Consider the following 25,399-nt stretch of genomic DNA (forward strand, 5'->3'; position numbering starts at 1 on the left):
GAATGAAATGGGCAGCCCTAGGCCACATGTTGGGGTTCAAGGGTAGCTAATAAAAGGGAAGCCCACACTTGGGTATATATTGTATAGGAGGGAGAAATCGTGGTACATGAGGTGCCCTGGCCTTGATTTTTCCACCCTTCTTTATATGCCTTTTTTATGATTTTTCTTTAACTAACTACTCAGGGATCAAGGGGTAAGAGCATGATTTGTGAGATATAGCAGTGGATACCCCCCTTAAGGTAGGGTGGTTCATTGCCCACCAGGATGTTAGTTTTTGGTAGCATCAGAAGTGCTTTAGCCTTGAAAATTGATGGAGAGGCTAAGGCACATGAGTTCTAAAGAACTCAAAAACTGTTTGGTGAAATTCCACCCGAATTGTATTTTATTAAAATAATTAATATTTTTAATGGAGTTCCTAAGTTTAAACTTAGGGAAATTAAAATATTAATGGGTATTAATCAAAATATGGGTGAGAATGATCTAGAAGGCGAATCAAGTCATGTTTTAATCTTAGCCATTGATTAGAGACTTAATCTCGGTCGTTGAAGACTCAACAGGAAAAGTATAAAATGGAGGCTTGGGGTTCATTTGGAAACACACACGGAGAGATTGAGGAAATCGATTTTCTGAGGTGAGAAGTTCTCAGAAGGAATATCGATTAGCGAGATCTTGCAGCTGAGGGGCAAAGAGAATTCGAGAGAAGGACTTTCCGGAAAATACAAAATAGAGAGGCGGAGAGAGCTTGCAGAGAGGCAGCGCAGTAGCCGAGAGAGCTGACGCAGAAACGCTGCCTGACACGCAGAATCCAGAACTGCCGGAACAGTCAAGAGCGCTGATACAGAGGCAACGCATTAGCCGAGAGAGTTGACACAGAAAAGTTGCCTGTCACGCAGAATCCAGAAGTGTTGAAACTGTCGGGAACTGCCGGAACACCTAGGAGAGCTGACACAGAGAGCAGAGAAGGTGACGCAAGGATGACGCAGAGCCAGTGCAAAAATAGTCGAGGTTAGCCAGTCTTGTGTCGAATCAACCGGAATTCTGCCAGGTGAAGTGAGGTAAAAGTTAAAACTCAATCAGATTTTCCGCCAGTATTTTTCTCTGTAAAGGATTGCTAGATGAGCATCCTAGATTTGTATTCAAATATTTCTCCTGCATAATAATAAACCCTCGGAACTGCTGCATCGGTTTTCCCGCATTGGGTTTTTTCGGGGACTATTGTGTCCAAAAATAAGTGTGTCCTATGTATCTTGTTCTTTGCTCTGTTTTTTGTTTCATGAGATCAAATATTTAATTAGTGTAGGCTACAGAAGTAATTTTCTTCAGTATTCAAAAGAATAACATGATGAATGTAATTTAAAAATCAAGTAGATGAAGTAGATTTAGATTTGTTGCAGTAGGAGTTCCTTCGAGTCTAGGAATTTTCACATGGTATCAGAGCATTGATTTTGAAACAAGAAGAGCAAATCCAGTGCTAAGCAATGAGGCCTAAAGTTGCACTTGGCAGCAATTCAAATCCCCTTGAAGGGATTGTGCAGTCCTTGCCGTGAAGCAGATCCAAGGAAATCTCTCTCTGAGTGAGACGATAGAGAGGTACGATTTCCAATTCGTGAGTTTGCAGAGGCAGAGGGAGTGACGTAGAGCCTCAGCGCAATGCTTGCAGGGCATAGTTTCTGCTGGGCAGAAATCTGCTGGAAAAGAACGAAGACACATAAAAGGGGAATTTTCTCCTCAAAGAACTTTCGGCAAGAAAGTTCGAATTTCTCACTTGCTGAGCAGCTAAGCAGTGCTAAGAAGTGACTAAGATGGGTAAGATGGCATCACATGGGCTCAAAGATGGCATCACATGGGCTCAAAGATCAGGACAGGTTGGAAGGAGCCTCCAACTATGTCATATGGAAGACCAAAATCATAAATGTTCTGGAGGAACGTGATCTCGAGGCCTACATCAATAGTGTTGTAGTTGTTCCTGCTGACAACGATCAAAAGAAGAAATACAATGTCGAGTAGGGGAAGGAAAAGAGGCTCATTCTCGATGGAGTTCGATATCATGTGGTCTCACACTTGCAGGTTAAGGATACAACCCAAGAGATGTGAGAAGCCTTGTCTTCTCTGTATGAAGGCTCTTCCGAACAGCGGAATATGTTTTTGGAGCAGAAGTTGCAGCTGACTTTGATGCAAAAAGGAGAAGGGGTGAACCTCTATCTTCAGTGTCTTCAAGGCACTAGAGACCAGCTTGCTGCAGTGGGATCCACTCCTCAGCCAACCGCGATGGTGAGGATAGCCCTGAATGGAATCTCGGATGAATGGCAAGTTTTCATCCAAATCATATTGGGCAGAGAAAAACTACCTTCATGGGAGGAGATGTGAGTGGCTCTTTAACAAGAGGATTTAAGGAGGGACCCGTTGAAATTTCTAAGTATTACCCGTTAGAAATTTTATCTATATTCTCTGGTTTATTTCGCCTACTTGTTTAATTACTAACAAGTTATTTAACCATATAAACATTGAAATAAACACAATACAGTCTCAACCATCTACAAATCAATAGCTGAAAGAAATAGACAAACACATAAGGAACACAGTTATTTTTGGACAATCGTCCCCGGAAAAACCAAACATGGGAAAACCGGTGCAGCAGTTCGAGGGTTTTATTATTAAGTAGCTTTTCTTGAGTACACTGGGTACCAAACTGGCTCACCCGACAGAGATAAATAATCTGGCAGTAATACCTCTCTTTGGAAGCAGATTTTCTGAAAGTCTGCCCCACGAAACCCTCTCCAACACAATCTGAAGCACTGCATCAACCCTCCTGCATGTGTTCCTGAATGATAAAGGAGGCTCATCTAGGGCCTATAGAAACCAAGATGATGGCCATGATGATGGGGTAGATCTCATGTATTGGCTTTTTCCCACAAGCTAAATGTGTTTGTTCCGACCATCTTTTGCATTTTTTGGTACATTTTCCTGTTGAATGTGGCCAATTATGCATTTACTTTTCTTTTCAGCCGCATCAACCTTCGGGGCATCATTCCAGGCCTGACCAAACGTGTGGGCAAAGGGGAAGGGGAAGGCTAACCCTATGTGGACCTAGGTGGGAGAAATGATGAATGGGGTTATAATGAGTGGAAGGGGGCAACATATATGGATGAGGGAGCGGAGCCACACAACCAAAATCAGGGTTTCCCATGTAGTATGATCCCTAAATCCCAAGGGTTAGTAAAAGAGAGCCCACGGGACTAGGGTCCAAGGATAACATCCAAAATAGGTCTAGGGGACGAGCACAGGCCTAGCCCACTCTTTCCACCAAATCCCGCCATTAATCTATGCCCAGAAGTGTCCATGATAAGCAAACTATATTACTCAATTACCAAATGACAAGGCATACCTTTAGGTTCGAGACGCCCACCTTCAAACATATGATCATGACAGATGGGTGAGGGACCACATGGCTGGCTCAGGTGGCAGAGAAATGGCACAATGAGCTAGTTGGTGGCTACAAGGGGTTGTTGTCTGCCAGCTGAGGACCATCTTGGAGAAAAAAAAAATCTCCTAGGGATATCACCCAAAAATGGTGGGTAACAGGTCAAATTAACAAGACTTTATCAACAATCGAAAATTTGATTTATATTATACAAGATTAAATTTCTAATTTGCTTCCATGAATAAAAATAGCCTTCAGTGAAAGATAAACCTTGAAATGCAAAGCTTAAGGTAAATCATAGTTAGATCCTTAATATATGAACCTTGAAGAATGATTCCAAATTGTGAATTACAAAATAAGTCTAGAATTTGATTATGACTATGTCAAAGCACCACACTTAACTAAATTGCAAATTTGATTTTTCTTAAGCAATGTTAAATTCCATATTTGTTATGATAAATAAAATAAAATATATACACGTGAGCTAAACAGTTTAGGGTAAATCATGATTAGGGTTTGAATATAGAACCATTAATTTTTAAAAAATAAAAATAAAAATGTGATTTAAGTATAGAATGATGTAAATGCAACTTAAACTTGACAATACTTGCAAATCTAATTTATATTATTTCCTCTAAAACATGATTCACTTCAACTTTGACATAAAGTCTGCTCATGCATGTCAATTTTTCACCCTAATTTGCCCCAGGAAGCCCCACGTGTCATTTCGCCACCTTTGACTACAATTTTTTGAATGATGCTTGTTACCACGCATTCTAGCAAGGGTCCAAAGAGGGGTTCCCAAGGGACAACTACTAGACCAAATGGCAACAACAGGGAAAGGAACCACTGTCACCTCAATCAATGTCCCTTGCTCTTTATGGACTTTCACCAATGGGAGGAGGCTCGATATTAAGGAAATCACTAGAATGATGAGGTCAATAACAACATACAATGTGATCTCCAAAGCCCATTCAGAGGAGACGCTCAGATAATAGGTTGCTTGTTTTAGAAGCAAAAGAAGGGCTCTCCAAGAGAGGCTTGTGGGAAGGAGACCGAGACCTCGGTGAAAGGATATTTAATAGAAGAGTTATGCCTAGATCAAGGTTTCCTAGAAAGGGAGAAGGACATCTCTTAAGGTTTTGTGAAATGTACAACATATAAAGGCTGGGGCCATAAGAGAGACCTAGGGGATCCAAGCAAGGGCTAAGGTTTGGGGTGATCATCAACAATATGACTAGGTCAAGCAAAGATTAGAAGGAAGGGTCGAAGGAAGGTGAACTTCCAACGAGTTTTCAAGAGAAAATGACCCTAGAAATGCTATTAACCAAGGAAGATGAAGAATAGAAACGGTTTTGGAGCTAGGGCTTGAACTTTTTCTCAAACTAGCCACAACAATTGCTTGAAACTTTGAGGGCACCTAGAGAAAAGGATAGCGCAGTAGTGTACCAATCAGCACCCCAAGGAGATGTCTCTAATGCAATTCGTGCTAGGCCCTAATTGGCCTCCTAGGCTTAGGGCCGAAAATAGAAAAGGAGGGAGAAAAAGGTTTAAGGAAGGGTGACCACCAAGGAATTTGAATAATGTCTGTACCATTGGGAGAATGGAGTCATGGGTGCTTATGGTAGATTAAATTGACCTTCAAGGAGGCTAAAAGAGGAAGCCCTAACTACCCCTTTCAACAATTAGCTTCATTACATTATTTAATGGAGTTTCATGGACAATTCATTTCATATCATCAATGAGTAACACACGCAAAATTTCTCAAGAGCACAATTTCGCACCAAATCAAGTAAATTAGCACATAAATTTTCACTATGAGAAAGAATTCGATGTATTAGACATTTGCATAAGGACATTCAACAAGAAAAGGCACTTACTAGACAATATGAAGTATATACATCCATCAATAACGCATTTAGAGGCTCCAAAAAGATAGCAAATTATCCATACATCAAAGTGTATCCCAAAAACATCCAAATTCTCTCCAAAAATTGCAAGCTGAAATCCTCTAATGAGGCTAGTGAAAAATCCCAAGTGGGATGAGGAACTACAAATGAGGTCTCATCAATATATATGAGCCTCTCACAAGTTCAAATGGTCTAATTCAACCTAATTAGCTCCTAATTAATATTTTAGTGTGCAAATAACAACTAAATTAATGACAAGCCCACCAAATAGCTCCAAAAGTAAATGACAAGCCTCTCAAGAGGGCCGAAATGATAGAACAATAGCTAATAGGGTCATTGGATGGCCAAATCAAGTCCTAATAGGAGGGCTCTGATAACAATGATAAAGGAGGTGGCCCCTTAATCTACAAGAAAATAAACTGTGGTGCTCCCAAGTGACTATGGGGGCACAAAGAATGGCCTCATGGGTCTCCAACTAAATCAAGCAAGCCTGTGATCCATCTATAGGGGCTGGAACGATGATGCAAGCCTTCTCTTGTCTCTCTAGGTGAGATAAAACCCCATCTAGGCCCTAGATCAACTGTCAAGTGTGTGGTGCAAGTGTGTAGTTGGCTGGGCAATGTGGTCCAAGTGCATCATCATCATCGAATAACTGGGACACGAGAAAGCAATAGGTGGTGTTGAAGGATCCCATGGTGTGGCTATCTGCTCTCTGTTATGGTGGAGGCCCATGGCTCTCAACGCTCACCCTACAAGTGCCATCATGACCCTCTGGAGGGCTTGGATCCCGTATAGGGAGACCAAACCCCAAGATGAAGACCCACCTACAATCCTGTATAAGATCCAATGTGTCTCCTCACCTTCCAGTACAACAATTCATTAATGCAATTGAGCAAATGAGCTTACAAATCATGGAACCAAGTGGGCACTTCATAGTGGCATGCCCTTCCATAATGGGCTTTAGAATGTACAGTGTGAAAATTCTATCACTGCAGCAACTGATTTATTTTTCCTACTTATTCCACAATAAGTTATTTATGAAATTCCTTCAATAAACATTAAAATAAATATTGTTGCAGATATCACACCGTAATACAAAAACAAACATAAGCACAAGCATTAACACATTGACACAAATATTTTGGACAATAGTCCCTGGAAAAACACAATGTGGGAAAATCGGTGCAGCAAGGGAGGATTTTATTATTCAGCAATTTTTCTGTACAACAAGGTGCCAAACTGGCTTACCCACACAGAGAATTAATTCTCCAGCACTTCTCCCAATCCCAGCGTCAGCCCGGCTGACCTCTGCATGGCTCTCAAACCCTCTGCGTCAGCCCCTGCTTGATTGCGTCAACCCTGAGCCTCTCTGCGTCACACACGTAAGCCCTGCAAGTGACTGCACAGTCTTCTACTGCCTCTGCGTTTGCCTGAAAGCCCTGCGTCTGCCTCTCCTGCCTCAGCGTTGATCTCCAATGGCTGATCCTGCCTCTCTGCTCCGTACTTGCTGCCTCTTGACTGCTCACCAGACCACTGGTTCAATTTCTCAGCTAACCCCGCTCCAGAAATTGAACTGACTGGTCTCCCTCAGTGTGTTCTCCACGTGACCCTCAAGCCTCCTCTTATACTTTTCTCGTTGACAAATCAACAGTGGAGATTAAGTCCCTAATCAATGTCTAAGATTAGATCTGGCTTGATCCATGACTTTTGGACCATTCTAACACAGTTTTATATTAATACACATTAATATTTTATTTTCCCTAAGTTTAGACTTAAGGACTCCATTATAAATATTAATTATTTTAATATCTCTCAAATTGTTTAGAATCTGCCCAAACCCTTTCTGGGTATTGGAGATCTCATGTGCCTTAGCCTCTCCACCAATTTTCGTGGCTAGAGCACATCCGATACTACCCCAAATCAACACTCCCTCTTAGCGAGGACTGTGCTCTAGTAATACTCCTCACTAAGTATCACCCTGATTATCCGGCATCGGTCCCTATGCTGATGCTAAGCCTCCTTGCCCAACATCCTCTGCATTGCTGCATCCTGCACTGCTGCCCATGACTCTGCCACTGCCACTGCTGCATCTGTACGACAACTCCCTCTGCATCTGTGTTGTTGCTGGTCCTTTCTCCCAACACTACATCTGCAATGCAACTCCATTTGCATCCTTGCAGTTATTACTCCCATTTCTTCTACTGAAACGGGTTCTTTACCATCCCCATCTTTTCCCTGAAGTAGTCAAATTTTGTCCTTCCAAGGGCCTTGGTGAGTATGTCCGCCACTTGTTCTCCTGTAGGAGTGTAACTCAACTGTACAGCTCCTCGTTGGACACAGTCCCTGACAAAGTAACATTAGATATCAATATGCTTCAACCTATCATGAAACACTGGATTCTCGGAGAACTTGATGCAACTCTAATTATCACACATGATCCCGGTTTCCATTCACAAGCAGTTTTCTAAGCCATATGGCCTCGCACGACGTTGTGCTTCCCGCCATATTTTCTGCCTTAGATGAGTTCCAACCCACGGAATTTTGTTTCCTACTACAGCATGAGGTCATTCTGATCCAATGTTGAAACAGTACCTAGAGGTACTTTCCTGATCCACTGAACTTCCTGCCCAATTTGCATCAGTAAATCCACTCAATCTGATATCCTTACTACTGGTGTACAAGAGTCCATAATCAATTGTTCCCTGTCAATACCTGAGAACGTGTTTGGCTACTGCCTAGTGCGCCCTCTTCGATTCCACCATGAACTAACTGAGGGTGTTGACAAAGTAGCAAATGTTTGGCCTGGTATTGACCAAATACATAAAGGACCCTATGAGTTGCATGTTTAGGGTGGGATCGACATCCTTGTCTTGTGATGCATCAATCTTCTTCCAGTTGGTGATCATTGGCGTAGCCATAAGTCTACATTCTTCCATCCCGAATCTTTTCAGGATTTCAGTAGCATACCTCCCATGCCTAAGGAAGATTTCCCCCTTCTGCTGCCAAACTTCCAACCCTAGGAAGTAGTGCATTCGTCCCAAATCCTTCATATCGAATTATGTGGCTAGATTCTTCTTGCAGTCCCCAATGAGTCTGGATGATCTTGTCAGAAAGAGATCATCCACATACAATACTAAGATTAGCGGCTCATTCTCTACAACCAGATAGTATAGATTCAGATCCGCGTCACTCTTGACAAACCCCATCTTCTGCAAGTAGCCATCTATTCAACCATACCATGCTCTCGGTGCCTGTTTCAGCCCATACAAGGCTTTCTTCAATCTGCATACATGAGACTTCTTCTCATGAGTTTCAAAGCCCTCTGGTTGTTCAATGTATACCTCATCTTCTATTACCCCGTTCAGAAATGCCATTTTGACATCCATATGATGGATCTCCCATCCCATCTGGCCTGCAAGAGATATCACAGTCCTAATACACGTATACCTGGATACCGGGGCGAAGGTCTCCTCATAGTCAATCCCTTCCTTTTGAGCATACCCCTTAGCCACAAACCTGGCCTTGTATTTCTCAACACTGCTATCTGCAGCGTATTTGATCTTGTAGATCCATCTAAAACCTACCACTGATTTGTCTTGAGATCTTGGCACCACCTCCCAGACATCATTTACCATTATGGAGTTGTATTCCTCTACCATCGCATCTAGCCAAACCTGATGTTGAGTTGCCTCCTTGAAACTGGCAGGCTCTCCATCGTGAGCTACTAATGCCTGATATCTATCTGGTTGTTTTCGCTCCCTCTTATTGTTTCTTGGCGCACCGATCAAGTCCTCTGCATCTCGCAGAATCCAACGAAGTTCCCTGCTAGTCTTCCTCTGCCTGCAGGTGCTTCTATTCGCTCCTCCTCCTCATCCTGAGAACCTTCCTGTCCTAAGGAATAATTCTTTACTTTTGTTGGTTGAAGATGCTTAACCAATGGCTCCTCTTTTGACTACTCCTCAGAAGGCATCTCACGAGATCTTTTGAAAGCCCTATCCTCCATGAACTTTACATCTCGTCGTACTACTACCTTTATGCTCCCTGGAAGATAGATTCTGTATGCCTTAGCGTTCTCGCTATATCCTACCAGATATCCCTTTTCCGCAATCTGATCCAGCTTCTTCCTCTTTTCTTCGAGTATGCGGCAATATGCTAGACTCCCAAATATCCTAAAATGACTAACTTCAGGTGTCTTCCCTATGAAGACTTTCTCTGGAGTAATCTTGCCCACTGCCCGATGAGGAGTCCTGTTCTGAACATAGACTGCTATGTTGCATGCTTCTGCCCACAGGAATTTTGGCATATCCTGATCATACATCATGGCCCTAGCTGCTTCTACAATAGTCCTGTTCTTTCTTTCTGCTACCCCATTCTGCTCTGGATTATATGGAGTTGTCCACTCTCTTTTGATGCCCTCCTTAGCGCAAAAATCAGTGAAGTCCTTATCAACATATTCTCCACCATTATCTGAGCGCAAAACTTTTATTTTCTTCCCAATCAGATTCTCCACTAGAGCCTTTAACTCCTTGAATCAACAAAAACCTCATCCTTGGTTTTCAGAAAATAAATCCAAGTTTTCCTTGAGTGGTCATCAATGAAGGTAAGGAAATACTCGGCACCACTGAGAGCTTTGACGGACATAGGTCCGCAAATATCAGAGTGTATCAATCCTAGTACACTCTTGGCCCTGTGTTTGCTCCTAGGAAATGTTGTCTTGGCATACTTTCCTAGAACACATCCCCTGCATACATCATCTCGTTCCGTACTCAGATCCGGAACTCCTGTTACAGTGCTCCTGAGAATTCTCAGAGCTCCATGGTGCAAGTGACCCATTCTTCTGTGCCATAGTTCGTTCAAGTCCTTGTCTCCATGACTGCCTATTAGTGCCATTGGTGATTCTAGTTGCAATCTATACAACCGATTACTTTTGATCCCGATCTGCACTTTCTTTTTCCAGCTCGGGTGTTTGACATATACCTTCTCCTTGATGAAGTAGACGTCATAGCCCTTGCCTTGTAGTTGCGACACGGAAAGTAAGTTCATCCCCAATCCTGGTACATGCAGTACATTTGTAGCACGGAACCGTTCTCTCGATTTTGTTTGAAAAACTATGGTACCCTTCCCTACTGGAGTACACTTTGCCTTGTTCCCCATGGTGATCTGAAAGTTCATTTCTCTTCTCGATATTCTGAGAAACACACCCTGATTCCCATCAAATGCCACGAATCTCCGCTGTCTATATACCATACTTCTGATGATGCAACACCAGTCATACACGCCACTTCTTCTTCCAGCCTGGAAGCCAACATAGAGAAATTGAAATCTCTCTCTTGTGCAATCTTCTGAAAATCTGTGTGAGCCCCCTGACGTGGATGCCTCGGCATTGTGGTCTCGACCCATAACTGATTTTCCCTTTCTGTCTCTGATTACTTGCTCTAATACCATGTGAAGATTCTATCACTGCAGCAACTGATTTATTTTCCCTACTTATTCCACAATAAGTTATTTATCAAATTCCTTCAATAAACATTAAAATAAATACAGCTGCAAATATCACACCGTAATACAAAAACAAACATAGCACAAGAATTAACACATTGACATAGATATTTTGGACAACAATCCCCGAAAAAACCCAATGTGGGAAAACCAGTGCAGCAAGGGAGGATTGTATTATTCAGCAATTGTTGTGTACAACAGGGTGCCAAACTAGCTTACCCACAGAGAAATAATTCTCCAGCACTTCTCCCAATCCCAGCGTCAGCCCGGCTAACCTCTACATGGCTCTCAAACCCTCTGCATCAGCCCTGGGCCTCTCTGCGTCACTCACACAGGCCCAGCAAGTGACTGTGCAGTCTTCTGCTGCCTCTGCGTCTACCTCTCCTGCCTCAGCAATGATCTCCAATGGCTGATCCCGCCTCTCTGCTCCATACTTGCTACCTTTTGACTGCTCACCATACCACTGCTTCAATTTCTCAGCTAACCCCGCTCCAGAAATTGAACTGACTGGTCTCCTCAGTGTGTTCTCCAAGTGACCCTCAAGCCTCCTCTTATACTTTTCTCGTTGACAAATCAACGGCCGAGATTAAGTCCCTAATCAACGACTAAGATTAGATCTGGCTTGATCCATGACTTTTGGACCATTCTAACCCACTTTTATATTAATACACATTAATATTTTATTTTCCCTAAGTTTAGACTTAGGGATTCTATTAAAAATATTAATTATTTTAATATCTCCCAAACTGTTTAGAATATGCCCAAACCCTTTCTGGGTATTGGAGATCTCATGTGCCTTAGCCTCTCCACCAATTTTCGTGGCTAGAGTACATCCAATGCTACCCCAAATCAACATACAGTTGTCTCCAGGCTCAAGAAGGAGGTTAATTAAGGACCATATTAAGTGGTTTCAACCTCTAAGGGAGTGACCAGTCCATGGTACATTCATCAGATGGCAGGTGTCATATGAAATAATGATCGAACGAAGTGGGGTAGTAGGGGAAGGCTCCAAGCCACATGCCATGGTACAAGGGTAGCTATAATGAGGGAAGCCCACACATGGGTATATAGATGTAGGAGGGAGCAATCTATGAAAATTCCAAAAACTAGAATCTTGTTGCAACAACTGGTATTATTTCTTCTAACTATTAAATTAATTATTTAGTTTATTGCTACAGCGACATCGAAATAAACACACTACAATCTTCACAAATAAAAACTACGGAAATAAAATAGCATTGGAACTAAGAAATGCTAGCCCACACACATCAAAATTAACACCTTTTTTTTGGACAAATGTCCCCGAAAAAACCCAACTTGGGAAAACCGTTGCAACGGATAAGGGCTTTATCTTATTATGCAGCAGTGAAATCTGAGTACAATCTGGATGCACAAACTAGCAATCCACTATAGGAGAAACTGGCCACAAAAATTAGTGAGACAATTTTTGTCTCACTCGGCACTGATCTAGCTTCAAAACTGGCTCTGCGTGGGCTCCACAAAACCCCTATGCCAGCCTCTGTGTCAAGCCTGCGCAACCACTGATATGCTCTACCTGGACCTACAACTGATAAAGTCGTCTACCCAATCCAGCCTCTGAGAATGACTCGTTGGTCCCTTCCAGAAATCTTCCCAGCCTCTAGCAACTGAATCGACCCTCTATCTGGCAAAATCGAATTGTTGCCTCTGAAGCTTCAGCGCAGCCTCATTGAGGAAACTCAGCCCTCCTATATAATTCTTTGAATCTGGAAAATCTCCTCCGAATCACTGTCCCTACCCCTCACTGACTGCTTCGATCTCTAGTTCTCTGGCAGCTGACTGCTGCTACTCTGGAAATCAATTTTCCAAGGATATCGAACTTCTGGTGTCCTCAAGTGTGTTCTCCAAGTGCCCATCGACTTCCTCTTATAATCCATTGTTGGAGCACCAACGACCAAGATTAAATCTTAATCAATGGCTAGGATCATCTTGAAGTCAATCTGTGTGATTTTCTAGATGATTCTCACCTTATCTCAATTAATACTGATTAAATAACCATATTCCCTAAGTTTAGACTTAGAAATATTTTAAAAACGGCTAATAATCTAATTGAGACACTTCTAGGTGGAATTTCCAAAAAATACTTGTGGGTTTTGGAGAACTCATGTATTCTAGCTTCTCCACCAAATTTCGTGGCTAGAACACATCCAATGCTACAAAAAATAATTAGTGAGGAATGTGTTCTAGTGTTGCACACCCTACTACAACACTCTTGTCTCTTTATCATCTTTGTTACGTTGTTGATGTCTGGTTGTTGTTGCACACCAACCACTACGCAACTCTGATGTTGCATCTGTGTTGCTGCTAGCTCTACATCTGCACTACAACTCCCTCTCGTTTTTTGTCGCTGCAACTGCAACTACTGCAACCAAGAAGCTTCCAAAATACTGAATCTACTGTGTTCAGTTTGATGCATCTGTCTCCCAAGCCCTGACTGCTACTAGCATCTGCACTATCACAGAAGAATATGTGATGCTACCTACTCTACACTGAGCCACCTGCTCTGCTGTCAACACTACACTGCGCTCCTCAGAATCTGACTGCTACTAGTCTGCAACTATCACTCTGCTACTGACGACATCAACTACCACTGATCCATCATGCCACTAAATAATGTTGGCCCCCATATCCAGGTAATGATCCATGAGGTGGACTCCTCAAGGACCCTACCCAAATCTGTAGCTCTTTGGGGCTACAACTCCAAGTCACCCCACCTCACTCCTAGATGTATGGCTACCATCATCGCGAAGTCTTCCTCCAACCTGGAGGGCAACTTGTCAATCTTAGCTGACGCTGCTTCCTATTGGTCATGCTTCTCCGACTTGTCCTTCCTCCTCAGAGGACACTGCGTGCTGTGGTGATCGATCTCACCACACCTGAAGCACTTGACCTTTGACAGGTCATTCTTCTTCTTTCTCTGCTCCCCCTGCCCTTGACTGGGACCCTTAGATGCTAGGGACACATTCTCCTCCTCCTTCACCACCTTTTGTCCACTGCCACTGATGGAGCTCTTCAGCACAGCTCGTCTCAATTCCTCCTGTTGCAAATCAACCCACATTATGTCCCATCCTAGTAGCGTGTCTTTGCCTCATATACTTTGGACGAAGACCTGTTAATCCTCTGAGACACTATTGAGAGCCAATCGTACTAGCTCTGAAGGTTGAGGCATTGCCCCAACAACTGCAATTTGGTCTTGGACCTCCTGAAACTTGGTGAGGAAAGGATCTATGCCTTCCTGCTTCTACATCCTGATGCATCTTAGCTTCTCCTCCAGGAACATATTCTGTTGCTCAAAAGTACCCTGGTATAGTGTGGAGAGAGCATCCCACATTTCTTTGATCATCCCCTTGGTCGCTATATGTGAGACTATATGGTCCCGGACTCCATCCAAGATGAAACGCTTCGCCTGCGCCATCTCCTTCCTATATTCCTTTAGCTAGTCTGCATCCTAAGGAACTGCCACTACATTATCAATGTAGGCTTTCAGGCCATATTCATCTAGAAGGAAAGACATCCTAGCCTTCCAGATGACATAGTTGGATGATCCATCCACCCTATCCTAATCTCTAAGCCCTATAGTGAAAATTGTCGAAAATCTCCTCTTTCCTTCTGCTTGGTTGTTGTTCCACTACTCGCACTCCCTACTAGAGCGAGAAGATCTGCTCACAACTACTGCCAATCCACAAGGAAAAATCGAACTTCTGAGACTCGAAGTTCCCTGAGAAAAATTTTCCCTCTGTTGTGTGCTTTTCTCTTCCACCCAACACTAGTTTTGTTGCTGCAAAAACCCTCTGCGTCCAACCAGAAATCTGCTCAGCGAAAATATGAGTTGTAGCTGCTCCCTCTAACTGTTGGAATCACTCTCTTGGGCTAATCGAATTTTCTGCACTCCTACAACTAAAAATCGAACTGTTGGCCCACCAATTCGGCCTGCCTGTCTCTGAGCACTACACTGCCACAGGAATTTCGGCCTGCTGCTCTCTCTGAGCAGCGAAATTATTTCTCTTCTTCTGAGCTTCCTGGATGATCGCTCATGCTCTATTACCATGTGAAAATTCCAAAAACTGGAATCCTATTGCAACAACTGGTATTATTTCTTCTAACCGATAAATTAGTTATTCAGTTTATTGCTACAACAACATCGAAATAAACACACTACAACCTTCACAAATAAAAACTGTGGAAATAAAATAGCACTGGAACTAAGAAATGCTAGCCCACACACATCAAAATTAACACTATTGTTTTTGGACAAAATTCCTCGGAAAATCCCCAACTTGGGAAAACCAGTGCAGCGAGAACGGAGAGGTCGGGGATCAGGGTGATAGCCCCCAACCTGAGCATTGTCGTGGTGCCTATACAATCCGAGCGACGACACTTCCTACACCCAAAACGATCGCCATATTCTCAAATCTTGCTATTTTGACTTTAACATAACATACTCGTTACATTATTCGATTTCTCACTACTAAGGAACAATTAATGTCAACGTGGCATGGACCATTATGTGCTTTACTCATTATTGATTTTTTAAATTCTTACTCTATTGATTGAATATGAAGGTTAAATTGTATGTTTCTATTGCTTCACCAAAAACTAGCGAGACTTGCACCCACTTAAGGTAGAACCAATGCCAAGTCAACTTTTAGGAATCATAAATATAAATGGCAAAATTATCTTTTAATCTACTGTAACAAAATTAAATTATTTTATTATAATTGAAATTATATGCAGAGTCTAGACAACAATACAGAAATCATTTAACAGAGAAAGAGAAATGCTATGTTTATTTCAATGTTGCATTTATCATTATCAACAATTTATTGTTGGGGTTCCAAAATTTAAATTATCAGCAACATCGAGAAAATATCGAAAACTATCAAGAAATTTAAAAAAGCAAAAAAATAATCATTTTTTCAATTTTTTTAACTTCTAAACCAACATCAACATCAAATAAATACATTGTTACATAAATATAAAAATAAAATTGATATATAAGATATATCAAATGTCAAGTGGTACATTAAATATCGATACTGAAATATGATATTTATCTTAAGCCATACTTTCTAAGAACATGATACAAAATCACATCAAAACAAAAATAAGTGTATCTCATGAGAAGAATCATGGCAATGAAAATAATGGATTTCCTATTGGTTGCTTGTTGGAAAATGGTCACAACTCACAACATCCTCAATGTTATAGAACAAAATCAGTGGACCCGTTGACCAAAAAAGACAACTTTAAATTTTTGAAAAAAAACATAGAATTCATGTGCATCCATATGAATCCAAATCATTAGACACAAATATGCAAAGTTTCTCATGTATATAGTAAGGGTGCATATAACCAGAATAGCACCGAGGAAAATCCATCTCTAAACCAAAATACATCAACAAAGAGGCTCTAAATGCCTACAACATGCTACAACAAATAGTTACATAGCATCAATAATCATTGCCTATATTCGGATGCTCCTCGTCAATATCACACTAAGAATTAAAATAAGATAGAAAAATCTTAACATGCCTAAACAGTTATTTTGCTCGAGTGAAGGGTACATTTTTACTAGGGTCATGATAGAGGAGTTCAAAAATCAATGCCATCAACATCGAGATACATAGAAGGTTGGGTGCTCTTGATTAAAAGTCAGTTTCATACCCTCATACATCCCATTATCCAATGGAAAGATGGCAATCCTGCCAATTTTGAAATCCTAAAACTCCTACATCTGTTGAATTTTTAATGGGATCTAAAATTCTACTTTCTCCATGTGAAATTCAATGAGGTTAGAACCTCTCTCAAACATCCTTAAACAATTAATGGTAACGTTAAAAATTTAAATCTTTAATATTATCATTAACTACTAGGGTATGTATCTCATAAGATCAATCATGGGAAATGAAAACAATAGATTTCCCCTTGTTTGCTTAATGGAAAATGGTCACAATATCCTCAAAGCTAAATCCCCTGTCTCTCTTTTAAAAATTGAGAGTTAAATGACCAGAAAATTGGTTATAAGGTAATAACAACATTGAAAGAACGTTGATTTTCAAATTATCACGATAATTACCTAAAAATTATCATGATAATTTCAAAAGGGCCAATTATCGCAATATATAGTAATGATATTATCACCAAGGTTAGTTTTGGCAATATTATCTTGATGATTTAAATAATATCACAATAAGTGCAACATTGGTTTATTTTACCAACAGAAAACCCACGTATAAAAATGAATGTGATTGATCAGAACACATCGAAGTTATCTTGGAAGAAAGATATGATACACATAAGGAAATACAACAGGAGCAGGCAGTAACCATAAAAGATAAGCATGTGATTCATTGTATTAGACTAACCTCAACTGCCAGCAATCCTATTCCATCAAAATCTAGACAATGATTTCAAGCAATTTTGAAGCAATATATTGATCATTGAGGATGCGCACAGGGATCACAAACTAAAAAGGAAGTTCAGGTTTGGCATTTAACAAGATAAATACCCATCTGAAACATAAGTTTAACTGTGTTTTTTACTATAACCCTAAAGAAAATCAACAGATATTATAAATTAAGGTGCAGAACCTCAACAGCATGGATGTGGAAAAAGGGGGAAAGTGACAAATTTCAAATAAGGGAATGGGAATTAGGGTTAGTTAAAAAGAAGGAAAATAAGTGCAGTAGAGTTCAGTAAAATAAATATTAAGAATCGTTTGTCAAAATGTACAAATTTAGGAATAAAAGAAATGATATCACTATGTAGATTATTTATAACCACTTGATTTAACAGAGTTGCACCTTTCAAGGGGAGACAAATATTCTTAAACACTAACTTTGACTAGGAAAACGGCAAAAGAAATTGAGCAAGAAAAAGCTTGGATAATGGGTAAATAGGATAGGAAAAAGAAAATAACAACCGATGGCAAGGGATGAAGTGGCAATTCTAGCCAAAACACCTATTGAAGCTCCCTGAAATGTCTTTCGACCTATTTCCAATAACTGTTAGAACATATTTGCAGTATCCAGGAATCTGTGCTGACAATGTTCAGTGGTAATGTAAACATGATTTCTGGAAAAGATAGAGAAAAACCTGCAGCCTTAAGAATAACTTCCATTAACTAAAACACCTTTTTCATGTATCCATGATGAGCAAATATCATTGTACTCATGAACAGTATCTTTGATGTTAATAAGATCAAAATATAGCTCACCATAAGTCTATATCGAGGCTCAAATATGTTGAGTGCTAATTTCTGGCATGGAAGCACAACATCCATAACAAATAGAGGCAATATATGAATTCCTAAATGTGTCAGGGTCTCCTGCTCAGCTTTTCGTTCGGCATGCTCCTCAGGAAAATTTTTCTGTATAATATTGTTCAGAGTCACACTGAGAAAAGCCAATCAATACAATATAATTGAACACCTTCTAAGCTTGTCAATTTATTAAAAAAAATGGAAATCTACAAAAAACCCCTATATTGATTAGCTGTAGAAACCCTGCTGACATTTTATGGACAGGCTTGTATTTATCTTAAAAGTAAACTCAAAGCTGTCAAATAATTGCACTAGTTAAAATAGTAACAAAAAATGGGCATCAATTTTCATTTTTAAAATAAATTATGGACAAAATATGGATTAATGATTTTATGTAAATGGACAAAAGACAAGAATATAATATAATGGACAAGAGAGGAACTCCAATTTCTACCTTAAAGGGTATGTCCTAGGACTTAGTAGTAGTACTGTCCTGCACATTGGACACTTATTACCTACATTAAACCAAGAGAAATGTTAGATGGGGTAAATGAAAACCTACAGCCAGAAAAATTGTGAGGCATTTTCTAGTCAACCAAAGCTTACCATGATCCATGGATTGAAGAAGGCAGGCACGGCAGAATGTATGTCCACATGGAGTAGTCACAGGATCATAAAGCAACTTCAAACATAGAGTACATTCAAAGTCATCAGTTCTCTGGATTTTGGCCCGTTTAATCCTATTTGTCATATCGTCCGATGATCCTAACCCAATTCGTCTATCTAACTCAGCCAATGCTGCCTTCAAGGGAATGCTGTAATAAAAGCCCAGAGAGGTGAAATGACAACTGTCTTCAAGCATAAGTTTATAGACTTACCGTGAAAAGAAATAAACAACCAAATATAAAACAATTGAAACCTCTTTCAATTTCAGGAAGACAAGCAAGAAGAGAGAATTATCAATGAAATCTATTTTCTTATGTCTGTTCTCAAAGAAACCAGTATACCTGAACGGATCAACCTGCAGCCCAGAAAGAAGCGTTTGTCTGGCATCGCCATATCGTTCTAGCTGCAAAATCAATATGTTGAGTATATTGTATGACAACCGACTTGCATAACTTTGGATGGGAAAAATTTTTCCTTCCCTCCCCCTCTCCAATCTTTCCTTTCAAATATGAAAATTCAAACTTCAACCCTATCATCATGATGAGACTGTAGTATATATTATTAGCAAAGCAAAGCATAGCAGGTAGGATGAAGAACACAAAATTGATAGCACTCAATAATATCCAGAAAGACAATAAAAAGCGAGTATAGCGTCACTTTGTACTTTAAAGCATATATGAAAGCTGATGAAAATTCATGGAGAAACATGAAATTCATCAATCAGGACCTTGCATTGTTTGAGAACAGATAGGATATTTTTCCAAATCTATATAAAATGATTGTCAAGAAGAAATTTCTAGTTTTGGTACATTTGTGATACATATTAAGAAGCATGTACATAGAATGGATAACAATTAACCATAACAAACGTCTCTCAAACACTAACAAAATTACCTACCTCGAACTCTGTAAAGCTATTCATCATTTTAACCTCTTCAACTGCAACCAGAAATACTTGGTCCTATTTGGAAAGATTCAAGATGGAGCTAGGACTATAATGAGATAACACTGTGAAGACAACCTCTACACCACTGATTGTAAAGAGACTTGCCAGAAGGTGGGGGTCCAAACTCCAAAGACACAAAAGACAATTGAATTTTAAGGTATTAGGCAATTCAGAGATTTAATCTTGGCCATTGAAGTCTCAACGAGAGATTATAAGAGCAGCTCGAAGGGATGGAGAGAGATTCATCGAGCATCAGTGTTTTCTTGGCAGATCAAGCTACCCAGCTCACAACTTCAGTGAGGGTGCAGTTCAAGCCAGAGGGAGAGCGTCGGAGAGAGGAAGCAACAGAAAATCTAAGAGCAGGATACTAGAGAGCTTTCCAGTGTTTCTCTAGTGTCGGATTGGCAGGAGACATGAGTCTAAATTATCTGCAGAGAGGGTTGCAGAAGCTAGTACGAACAACTAGAAACCCCAGTGAAAGTTGTCGGAAGAGAGACCATTCAGTTGTCGGAGGCCGAATCAGCTTCCAAGAGGCAAAGCAAGTCACTTCGAGAGGCAGAGGGAGGCATGACGACTCACTTGGAGCCAATTTCCAGGCAGTGCAAGTTACCTAGGGCCAACAGTGCAAATTCCAGGGTGCAATGCAAGTAGCTAGTGTGGGGCTTGAGTAGGATAAAGGAGGTCGATTTGTTTAGCAGAGGATATCTGGGATCTCCAGATTATTTTGGCCAGATATTTTTTGGAGGATTGCTAGTTGGGCATCCAAATTATTGTACTCTCAAAATTTGTTGCATAATAATAAAATAAACCCTCATTTGCTTCATTGGTTTTTCTAAGGGCTTTTAGTCCAAAGTAATCATGTCAAATTTATGTGTGTGCACCTATTTCTCAATTCCTGATTTTACTTTCATGGCATAATTTTATTGTGAAGAATTGCATTATGATTTATTCGTTATTTGTCGTGAAACAAATAAACTGCTAATCAGTTAGAAAAATTAATTCCAGTTGTTGCAGTTCAAGGAATTTTCACATGGTATCAGAGCATTATTGAGAGGCTCAAAGGCAAAAGATCGAGAGATCGTGCAGTTTAAGAGGGAGATCTGAAGCACAGAATTCAGATCTACACAAGACGGCCAGTGCGAGTTGTTGGGCAGAAAATCAATTTCCAGAACCAATGAGGTGGAAAACTTCGATTTGCTCAGTAGCAATTCCAGCAAGCAGTGGATTTGTCGGAAAGAGGGTTCCGATGAGCAGATCAGTTGATTCGCAAAGTAGATCTAGGCACAGAAGATTTGCAGCAAGAGTTGCAGTTGCAAATCTGCACAGGGCAAGAAGAGAAAAGCACACAGAAATTATACCGGGGACTTCTCCAGTAAAATTCTCAGATTTCTCCTATATGGCCATAGAGATATTCAACATTCAAGAGGCTACGGATTTGTCTTCCAAAGTGGAGAATGAATTTGCTCAGATAGCTTGCCTCTCTAACTCATCTTCATAGGGTGTCTTGTATATAGACAATAGATCATCAGCTCATATGGCAGGAGCTAGAGACTACTTCTCTAGCTACAAGGAGGAGGAGATGGACTTCCAAAATCAGATGGGAAACAAGAGTAAATGTACTCCAGTTGGGAGAGGTACCATCAAGATTCAAAGGGAGTCAGAAGCAAGCACCAGTGTTACAAATGTGTTGCATGTGCCTGACTTGGGCATGAACTGTTGAAGTTTCTAAGTCTAACAGTTAGAAACCCTCCATGTACTTTCTGATGTATTTCTTCCTACTTGTTCTGATTAATTAACAAGTTATTTACCATGTAAATGTTGAAAATAAACACAATTACATGCTCAACACGTTACAAATCAACTGTAGGAAACAGAAACAAGCACACAAATGACACCGTTATTTTTGGACTAATGTCCCCGGAAAAACCCAATGCGGGAAAACCAGTGCAGCTATCTGAGGGTTTGATTTATTAAGCAGTTTCAGAATACAATCTGGGTTCCAAATCCGGCTCACCCAACAAAGAAAAATCTTAGCAGTAGTACCACTCCTTCAGAGACAGATGCTCCGGCTGAAACCCCAGATAAACACTCCAGCAACTCCTCAGCTCCAATCTGCCCCATGAAAAACCCCAGCGTCAGCCTCTAGGGACTGCGTCGGCCTCTTCTACCCTCTATGTCAGCTTTCCCGGCAGTTTCAACTATTCCCAGCACTTTCGGCTTCTGCCCTCTGCATCAACTTTCCCGGCAGTTCCGGTTGTTCCCGGTAGTTCCAGCTTCTGCCCTCTGCGTAAACTTTCCCTGCAGTTCCAGCTTCTGCCCTCTACGTCAGCTTTCCCGGATGCTGCGCTGATCCTCCCGGCACTCTCTGCCTCTCTGCTTCTGTATTCACTGCCCCAACTGTAACTCCATATCACTCTCTCAACTTTCTTAGCAAACCCAACCCCAGAAAGTCGAAATCTTGATCTCTTGGTGTGTTCTCCAAGTGACCCTCAAGCCTCCTCTTATACTTTTCTTGTTGACAAATCAACGGCCAAGATTAAGTCCTTAATCAACAGCCAATCAACGGCTAAGATTAGATATGGCTTGATCTATGACTTTTGGACCATTCTAACACAGTTTTATATTAATTCACATTAATATTTTAATTTCCCTAAGTTTAGACTTAGGGACTCCATTAAAAATATTAATTATTTTAATATCTCCCAAACTGTTTAGAATCTGCCCAAACCCTTTCTGGGTATTGGAGATCTCATGTGCCTTAGCCTCTCCACCAAATTTCGTGGCTAGAGCACATCCGATGCTACCCCAAATCAACACTACCTCTTAGCAAGGATTGTGCTTTAGCAATACTCTTTACTAAGTATTACTCTGATCATCCGGCATCAGTCTTTAATGCTAGGCCTACTGTCCATCATATGTACTGCTGCATCTCATACTGCCACCCATGGCTCTGCCACTACCACTGCTGCATCTGTACGACAACTCCCTCTACATCCCTGCTGCCCATGGCCCTGCCACTACCACTGCTGCGTCTGCACTGCATCCCCTCTCATCATGTTGCAACGTGCTACCCATAGCACCGCCACTGCTAACTATTGCACTACAACTCAGTTACTGAGAAGTAAGTAACTGATCTCCCAACTCTGACATCTCTGTCAGGCTAGAGACACTCTCGATGCTGAAGCTCCCTCTGTCACTGATAAGTGCTCCCTCTTTGACCTCTGCGCTGCTGCGACAACTCCCTGCATCTATCACCGTTGCACACCCCTCTGTGCCATCCTGCACTGGTGCAACACTCCTGTGCCTCTCGCATTGTTACAGCTTGCTAGCCTCGCGCTGTCCAGGGAATCCTGAAAAGAATGGAGGAAAGGGAAACTGAAGAAGGGAGGACATCCATAAACTGGAGTTACCAACAAGAAGAGCGCAGATTGTTTTGAGGTTTCTAGGCACGGGGGAACAGTCTGCTTCAACTAAGAAGCTTACTGGACTGAGTAGAGAGGTTCTGCTCAGTTTGGCTAGGTGGATTCGGTCTTTTGGTAACCGAAGCAGGGTAGCTGGAGGCATCATCCAACGCAGGTGCACAAGGTAGCTGGAGGCATCATCAACCGCAGGTGCACAGGTAGGTACCCTCAGCAGTTCTGTTAGTTAATTTTGTAAGATTTCGGGAAATTAATTACAGGCTCATGATAAAAACCCCTTTACTGTATTTAAATCTGCTTTACGGTCCTTTCATTTTGGTATCAAAGGAGGTTAAAACCCTTTGACCTTACAGGCCTTACACCCACCTGTGTTTTCTGCCTCTTAGATTTGTCTTTTTAGATTTTCAGGCAAACCTGAATTTTGTTGGCATAAGCTTCACAACTGTAGAAATAGTTTTCCCTTGTCTTCATTTTCTAAATAAAACTACGAGCTAGAACCATGGACTCGAAAGCAACCGTCTCAGTGAAAGTATCGAACTGAATTCTGAGGTAACTTGAAACCTCAATTTCCTGCTATATATCATCACCGCCCATAATCTGAAACAATGGCTATTAGAAAGAGGTTTCATTGCTATTGACTTTGCTGGTCAGGCTCACACTGGAATTCGACTATGACGGGACTCCTCATGTTTGCAGATGGAGGGAATGGCAATGGTGTGTGATGGCATCGTTTTCTAAAATTTTGTTTTTGGAACCATTCAATTCAACTTTGTCGGCACGACTTTGAAGCTAAACGTAGTCACAGGATGAATTTCAAGGTTTGTCCAATTTTGACTTGAATAATGGTATACAATGGTATTATTGTTTGTAAATCCCTCATTTCCCTACCCTGCCTATATTCGATTTATAAAACGTAAGTTGTTCCTTACTGGTTCGTGGAAATCGGTATTTACACCCAAATGGAACCCACAAACCTCCTTTGTATTAACGCAGCGTCTTACCAATGAACCAGGGCCACACTGACGCCATAAACCCTTGCCGTCTGTATTCCTCGCCTTCTGTTCACCGTTAAATTGCCAATTGACCGGCTTTACAAATTATATCGTATAACTCAATATTTATATAAACTAATACCGTTTAATTAATATTTATATAAACATTATATAAATTAATTATAAATTAAGCCATATATATTTTAATTATATTAATCAAATGTTGATATGCCAAATCCATCCACGCCATTAAATTCAATGTGACGGCCAACGTTGCCTCTTCAGTATGTAACGTCAATGGATAACATCTTTGTCACTACCGTTAACGTTTTGGAATTTGTCAGAATTCCAGCACCCAACTTTGAAACTAACAAAGCGTATATTAAAAAAAAAAGAACTATATGTTAAATTCGAATGTATACCTCAAATTTTTACAAAATTTTATTATGTACACAGGAAACATTACAATGGTAAGGACATATGAGCGACAACGACGTGATCAGGCAGCATCACCATCATTAATGCCACCACCGTCGTCATCATCATCCCCATCACCACCACCATCATCATCGTCTCCACCGAGACCATCATCAACACCAATCGCTCCAGCACCGGAGTTGACCGTGATAATGAACTCATTGGAAGCCTTATTGGAAACATTAAAAGGGTCAACTATGGCTAAGACCAAAGAAGAACTTCAACCCTTAGCAACCAATTCAGCGGAACCAAAGAATTTTGAGCATAAAAGATCAAAAGAAGATATTTCTAGGGAGCTTCAGAAAATTAAACTCCCAGAATTTTCAAGAGGTCGAGCAGGTGAACGTGCTGAGGCATGGTTAGAAGGAATGAACAAATGTTTTAGATTAAGAGAATATTCTTCTTCTACAAAAACAAAAATTGTTGTATTTCAATTAAAGGAAAGTGCCTTGATTTGGTGGGGAAATCTGGAAAAACAACTACACCTCACATCGGATAATGTCCCTTGGGAATTGTTCGAGGAAAGATTCCGCGCAAAGTATTTACCTCCATACTTTCAACAACAACAAGCCAGAGCCTTTCATACATTAGTTCAAGGTAATAAAACAGTGGAAGAATATGAGATAAGGTTTATGGAGCTTGTAAAATACATTCACTACTTAGATTCTGATGAACGTCAAGCTGAACGCTTCATATTTGGGTTAAATCCTCGCATCAGGGCCTTGGTGAGCATGTGGAAACCATCATCAATAGCTGAGGCAGTAGAATG

At 40.8% G+C, this 25,399-nt stretch overlaps 1 protein-coding gene across 5 annotated transcripts in view; it reads right to left on the reverse strand.

Moving 5' to 3' along the window:
- The window catches only part of LOC149155464 (zinc finger (C3HC4-type RING finger) family protein), a 276,009-nt gene that overhangs the window by 170,475 nt on the left and 80,135 nt on the right, over positions 1 to 25,399 (reverse strand). For all 5 annotated transcript variants that reach the window (XR_016263639.1, XR_016263638.1, XM_089445603.1 and 2 more), the window contains exons 6-9: positions 19,138 to 19,199; positions 18,737 to 18,945; positions 18,585 to 18,645; positions 18,086 to 18,263 (exon numbers count right to left, since the gene is read on the reverse strand). Coding sequence is in view for 3 of the 5 variants with exons in the window: in XM_089445603.1 (XP_089301729.1) it covers positions 18,086 to 18,263; positions 18,585 to 18,645; positions 18,737 to 18,945; positions 19,138 to 19,199 (510 nt within the window). In the remaining 2 variants the exon portion in view is untranslated. The remainder of the gene's footprint in view (positions 1 to 18,085; positions 18,264 to 18,584; positions 18,646 to 18,736; positions 18,946 to 19,137; positions 19,200 to 25,399) is intronic.

The sequence above is a fragment of the Pinus tabuliformis genome, chromosome 9, assembly GCF_031772625.1.
Source record: "Pinus tabuliformis cultivar Carrire ecotype Pingquan chromosome 9, CPIR1, whole genome shotgun sequence".
NCBI lineage: Eukaryota > Viridiplantae > Streptophyta > Pinopsida > Pinales > Pinaceae > Pinus > Pinus tabuliformis.